This window comes from Muntiacus reevesi, chromosome 1 (genome assembly GCF_963930625.1).
Source record: "Muntiacus reevesi chromosome 1, mMunRee1.1, whole genome shotgun sequence".
Classification (NCBI taxonomy): Eukaryota; Metazoa; Chordata; class Mammalia; order Artiodactyla; family Cervidae; genus Muntiacus; species Muntiacus reevesi.
In genome coordinates, this window is record NC_089249.1 from 186,080,150 (window position 1) to 186,087,217 (window position 7,068).

Here is a 7,068-nt window from a genome sequence, read left to right on the forward strand (position 1 = left end):
TGCAAGTCACTGTTCATTGCCCTATATAGATGATATTTAATTCTCAGGGCCATCCAAAGAGGTGGCTACCTTATCATTAAATACATTTTAATGATGGGAAACTGAATCTAAGAGATTACATGTGATTTAACCAAAACCACTTTGTTCACCACTTAACCACTGCACAGCCCTATCTGCAATTCTAAGCATCTGTCTTTTTTCTCTTTAGATTGCAAGGTATCGCCTATCTACTTGTCCATCAGCTGGTGCCATAGAGCTGAGTTTGGGGACCACTCCTAAGGACTAGTAGCCATAGAAAGGAAGAGGCTTTTTGTAGAGAAGGGGATCCTGGGAGAAAGGGAGCAGGTCAGGAAGCTCATTGGAGTAGCATTTCTGCTAAGCACTCTCTTCTAGAAAATAATGTTCTTCACTGAGGTCCTGCTTCCTTGGTCTCATTGATAACCCAGATGATAGTCAAAGTTGATGGACCATGGAACAATTCCTCAACCAATGCCTCTCTCTCTCTGTTCCCAGGATCATTAAACAAAACTTGAAATTATAGTATCATCTCAGCTACTCTTTATGGAGTATACCTATGTGCCAGGCACCATGGTAAGTCCTTCACAAACATTGTCTTATTTCAGTCTCATAACTGTCTAAGACTAAGAAGGTAGGTGCTTTTTATTGTTAAAGATTAGGCTCAAATAGGGCTTCCCTTGTGGTTCAGCTTGTAAAGAATCCGCCTACAATGCAGGAGACCTGGGTTTGATCCCTGGGTTGGGAAGATCCCCTGGAGAAGGGAAAGGCTACCCACTCCAGTATTCTGGCCTGGAGAATTGGACTGTATAGTCCAATTGGACTGAATAGAATTGGACTGTATAGAATGGACTGTATAGTCCATGGAGTCACAAAGAGTCGGATACAGCTGGGCGACTTTCAGGCTCAAAGAAGGAAAGTGAGCTGCCTAAGGACATATAGCAATGTGCTGTGCTGTGCTTAGTCACTAAGTCACGTCCGACTCTTTGCGACCCCATGGACTGCAGCCTGCCAGGTTCCTCTGTCCATGGGATTTTCCAGGCAGGAATGTTGGAGTAGGTTGCCATGCCCTCCTGCAAGGGATCTTCCCTACCCAGGGATCGAACCTCCAACTCTTACATCTCCTGTATTGGCAGGCAGGTTCTTTACCACTAGTGCCACCTGGGAACCCCGCCCCCCTTGGATGGGGGACCCACAAAACCCATTGTGCGAAAATGATGTGTGATGCTTTGCGTGCAGAGCCACAGAAATCAGAGAAGACCTACAGGGGAAGCCTGGCTCTTCTAACTTGTGTGATTTTGGATGAATCATGCAACAATTTTGAGCCTCAATTTCCCTGGTGGCTCAGACAGTAAAGAATCTGCCTGCAATGCAGAAGATCTGGGTTCGATCCCCATGTTGGGGATCAACTGAGCGACTAACACATTCCCCTCTGTCAAATGGAGTAGATGTGAATTTATCTGTTCTGATACCTGGTTGTGAGACTGTAATAAAATAATGTATTGGAAGGGTAATGTGAAGCATGCAGTGTATTATGCAAAGGAGGACTCTCTGGTATCCTCAGTCTGACTGAAATTTTTTCCATTACTTTCCACTTCATGGTAACATGCAATGTTCTTACAGCTCAAGTTATAGAGAAAGACTGAATTCAAGTTTAGGGTAATGATGTACAGTTTACTATTCAACTTATACAAGAATAAACATAATTTTTTAACACTGACTAATTTTACTACTACTCATACATCTTAATTACATTTACTGTTGTATAAAACTGCATCACTATTAAAGAGTGTCCGAGTATTATAAATTACTATTTTGAATGCATAAATTTCTAATGCTATTCTGAAATATTATAAATTTGTCAAGGGACTTTTTTTGCATTAAAAAACAGTTTAATACATGTATGACTTATAGAAAGGAATACAAATCTTAAGTGAAAATTTGGTGAATATTGACCACTATATATAGTCCAGAAGCAACACTCCAGAGGGCTCCTCCATGTCTCTTCCTAGTCAGAATTCCTTTCCAAGAGTAGTCACTACTCTCACTTCTAACATCTAAGTCATTTTGCATGTTTCTAAAATTGATATAAAAGGAATCATGTTACATACTCTTCTGTGTCTGACTTCCTTCATCCAGTGTTATTTATGCCAGTATGTTGATGTGTGTTGTTACAGTTATCAGTGGTTTATCTTTTTCATTATAGTGTTAAATTCTATTGTATGAAAATAACAGGTGTTAGAAATGTATGTTGTTTCTCTTTTTGATTTATTATGAATGAAGTCCTATAATTGTTCTTTACATGTCTTTTGGTGGGCATAAGCATTCACTACCTTGGGAACATATTCAGGTATATATACAGGAAAATAGCTGTCACAGATTTAGCTTTCATAGGTAATGCCAAACATTTTCCTGAAGTTGTTTTACCAGTTTACACCAGCAATGTAAGAACTCCTTTAGCTGCCAGGGTTAACACTTACTATCATTATTTATTTTAATTTCCATCATTTGATCGAGATGTAGCTGCATTTCATTAGGCTTTAGTTTGTGTTTCCTTAATCATTAATGACATTGATCTCCTCTTCATGTATTTATTGGTCATTTTGATATCTTCTTTTGTGAAGTGTCTGTTAGGCTTTTGCCCAATATTAAACTTGCTTGTTTTTTCCTATTGATTTATGTAATTTGGATACAAAAGCTTGTACAGTTTGGGACTTGCATTTTTATTATCTTAATACTGTCTTGTGTCTTCAAAAGTTCTTAATTTTAATGAAATAGATTTTGCCATTTCCCCCCCTGGTAGTTAATGTATTTTGTGTCTTGTTTAAGAACCCCTTGCTTTCTCAGAGTGATGAACACATTCTGCTGTGTTTTCTTCTAGAAGCTTAATTATTTTAGCTTTCACATTTGATCTTCATTGGTTTCCAATTAATTTTTATATATTCAAGGTACATGATTTTCTTCATATGGATATCCACTTGTCTGGACCCAGGATCATGTATTTAAAAGATCAACTCCTTTCCTCTTGCCTCCAGTGAATTCTAATATATCAGGTGGCTGTATATATGTGGGTTTGTTTCTGGATTCTTGGTCCTTTGTTCAGATTGTCATTTTTCATGAAAAAAAAAAAAAAGTTGACTAGTATTCTGATGAGAATTGCATGCCCTCTAAAGATCAATTAGAGAAAGGTTGGCCTCTTAGCAATGTTGAATCTTCCAAACCATTGATCTTTTCATAAAAACTATTAATTTCTCTTTGTACCCCACTTTAGTTGAATCCCACAAGTTTTTGATATGTTTGTATTTCATTATTATATATGCTAAAATAATTGTTACTTTCTTTTTTATTATTAATTTGTTTATTTTAATTGGAGGTTAATTACTTTACAATATTGTAGTGGTTCTTGCCATACACTGACATGAATCAGCCATGGGTGTACATGTGTTCCCCATCCTGAATCCCCTTCCACCTCCCTCCCCATCCCATCCCTCAGGGTCATCCCAGTGCACCAGCCCTGAGTGCCCTGTCTCATGCATCAAACCTGGACTGGTGATCTATCTCACATATGGTAATATACACGTTTCAATGCTATTCTCTCAGATCATCCTACCCTCACCTTCTCCCACAGAGTCCAAAAGTCTGTTCTTTACATCTGTGTCTCTTTTGCTGTCTCGCATATAGGGTCATCATTACCATCTTTCTAAATTCCATATATATGCATTAATACACTGTGTTGGTGTTTTTCTTTCTGGCTTGCTTCACTCTGTGTAATAGACTCCAGTTTCATCCACCTCATTAGAACTGATTCAAATGCATTCTTTTTAATAGCTGAGTAATATTCCATTATGTATATGTGCCACAGCTTTCTTATCCATTCATCTACTGATGGACTTCTAGGTTGCTTCCATGCCCTAGCTACTGTAAACAGTGCTTCGATGAACTTTGGGGTACACATGTGTCTTTCAATTCTGGTTTCCTTGGTGTGTATGCCCAGCAGTGGGATTGCTGGGTTTTATGGCAGTTCTATGTCCAGTTTTTTAAGGAATCTCCACACTGTTCTCCATAGTGACTGTACTAGTTTGCATTCCCACCAACAGTGTAAGTGGGTTCCCTTTTCTCCACACCTTCTCCAGCATTAAAAGTCTCATGCTCTACCGACTGAACTAGCTAGGCTGTCAAGGGACTTTTTAAACAGACATGTAATTGACATATAATAGTGTGTAAATTTAGAATATATATGTGCATATCTTTGTATATTGCATATGATTGCCACTCCAGTGTTAGCTAACATTCCTGTCATGTCACATAGTTATCATATCTTTGGGGGGAGTGGCAATGAAGATCTAGTCTCTTAGTAACATTGATCTTGATAATACAGTATTATTATCTATACTCACAATGCTGCATTGTTGATCCACAAAATCTTGTTGATCTTCTGGTTGATCAACTGGTCGAAAATTTGTGCCCTTAAACAATATTGCCCCAATTCTCCCACCCCTCAGCCCCTGACAACCACCATTCAACTCTGTTTTTATGAGTACCTTTTTACAATTCCACTTATAAGGGAAATCATACAGTGTTTGTCATGATCTTGAATATACATATTTTCAACAAATTATAAGTACTATGAAGCATGCTAAGTCGCTTCAGTTGTGTCTAAATCTTGGCGACCCTATGGACTGTATCTCACCAGGCTCCTCTGTCCATGGAGATTCTCCAGGCACTTTCCAACACAGCAGGTGATTTCTAACTGAGGGACTTCTTTCCTGGACTTAACTAAAGAGACTTCTCTGTCTCTATGCAGCTGCTCAAGATTCACACTTGAAACTTGGAGATGTCCTCAGCTTTTCCTGAGTTTGCTTGTTACAGGTAGTGCAATGCTGAAATTTAGGGTGCTTTGCACTCCTCTGCTGTAATCTGACTAAGTCTTCTGTAGCCTCACAAAAGTTGAGTTGTGGCTACCTGATGCCACCTGAGAAGTGAAAGTCACTCAGTCGTGTCTGACTTTTTGTGACCCCATGGGCTATACAGTCCCAAGGAATTCTCCAGTCCAGAATACTGGAGTGGGTAGCCTTTCCCTTCTCCAGGGGATCTTTGCAACCCAGGGATTGAACCCAGGTCTTCCTCATTGCAGGAGGATTCTTTATCAGCTAAGCCACAAAGGAAGCCCTGTTGCCACCTAGTAGAAAGTGAAGGCATGGCCTCATCCATTTCTCTTTGCGATGTGGGTTTATGGTGATGGGTGCAATTAGTCTATCCTGGTTTCTGGCAGAAGAAAAGCAGATTTGGGGTTTAATGCTGCTACCTGGTCAAATGTCCTGCAACAGATAGGAAATCAATGAATCTGACATCATGCATTTTATCATTTCATACATCTTTCCACCCTGAATACATTCATGGGCTGTTGAATTTTGCAAACATTTGTATGTTGCCAATAAGGGTCCTTGTAAACCGTAAAGCATCAGATAGATGTAGGTTATTACATGCTTGCAGGGTGTCACCTCTGGTGGTAGCATCTGGTAACCCAATTTAGCTATTTCCAAGGAATTCTTCCCAGATAATCATATATTTTCAGGGTAGAACTTGCTGAGGAAGGCCTTCTTCATGGCGATCTTCAGCTCCCTGTTCCTGAGGCTGAAGATTATGGGGCTCAGGAAGGGAGTAAGGACCGTGTAGGTGATGCCCATCAGCGTGTCTCCTTCCAGAGACTGGGGCCCCTTGGGCTTGAGGTAGATGACAGAGGCAAAGCCATAGTGCACGACCACCACGGTGAGGTGGGACGCGCACGTGGAAAAGGCTTTGTGCTGGCCCTCAGCTGAAGGGATCCTCAAGATGGCAGCCACGATGAAGGCGTAAGACAAGAGGATGAGGAGACAGCAGCCCAGCAGGGCGGTGATACACACCAGGCCCACGCCCTTGGCCACTACTTGCACGTCAGCTCCACAGGCCAACTTCAATAGTGGGGGCACATGACAAGCAAAATGGTGGACCTCATTGGGTCCACAAAAGATGAGTTGGAAGATGGCAGATGTCACCACCAGCCCCATGACTGAGCCTCCAGCCCAGGACCAGACCACCAGGAAGGTGCAGCCTCGGGGGCTCATGAGCGTGTTGTAGCGCAGGGGGTGGCAGATGGCCACGTAGCGGTCATAGCCCATGACGGTGAGCAGGAAGGAGTGGGTGAAGCCAAACGTGAAGGAGAAGAACATCTGGCTGGCACAGGCCTTGAAAGGGATGGAGCGGTGGGTGGAGAGCAGGTCGGCCAGCGTGCGCGGGATGATGGTGAAAGTGTAGAGGACCTCAGAGATGGAGAGGGCACACAGAAAGAGGTACATGGGGGTGTGGAGGCTGTGCTCCTTCCAGACGGTGGCCATGATGAACAGGTTCCCCAGCAGCGTGAACTGGTACATCAGCAGGAAGAGCAGGAAGAACATCAGCTGAAGGTGGGGGAAGGCGGAGAAGCCGATGAGGATGAATTCAGTCACTGCTGAGAAGTTGGCTCCCTGCATGGGGGCTGTGCCTGAAGTGCGGTGTGACGTGGAGAGGTCAGCTACTGGATAGACAGGGGAATTAGCTTCCATCATTCCTGACTCTGTCCAAAGGGCTGCTCCTGACAAAAGACAGATGACACTGGCTGAATCAATGTAGTGGGGGAGATGTTGTTTTTATCAATTATTCTGATCGTTTGAAGCATAAGCACTGAGAATATTTGGTTCAGAGAGGCTACGCATCTTGTTCAAGGTGAAGCTGTCAAAATGGCAGAGTAAAGACTTGAACCCACGACTGACTGCCTTCAAAGACTATACCCCTCTCTCACTCTGGTTACTTCCAAAAAATATAAATGTTCCTTCACTAAAGTTTTCAGCCATTGTCCACCTCACCCTTTCTGATAAATGTTCTTCTCAAAGTCTCAGATACCAGAAGACCTACCTACCCCGTGTCTACAACACTTTGGACCAGTGTGCATCTCTAATTTAACATGAATCAATCAGACTGTGCCTCTGGAGTTATCTATGCAAGGAATCTGAAGTAAGAGACTGTGTAGGAATAATG

At 42.0% G+C, this 7,068-nt stretch overlaps 1 protein-coding gene across 1 annotated transcript; it reads right to left on the bottom strand.

Moving 5' to 3' along the window:
• Positions 1-5,576: 5,576 nt before the first annotated feature.
• On the bottom strand, positions 5,577-6,524 carry LOC136165511 (olfactory receptor 10H1-like). Its single transcript, XM_065932021.1, has one exon. It carries the CDS (start codon positions 6,522-6,524, stop codon positions 5,577-5,579), a length of 948 nt encoding a protein of 315 aa, XP_065788093.1.
• Between the last annotated feature and the right edge of the window lie 544 nt (positions 6,525-7,068).

Excerpts from the sequence above, each read along its gene's own strand:
- LOC136165511 (XM_065932021.1), bottom strand. The coding sequence starts at position 6,524 with ATGCAGGGAGCCAACTTCTCAGCAGTGACTGAATTCATCCTCATCGGC.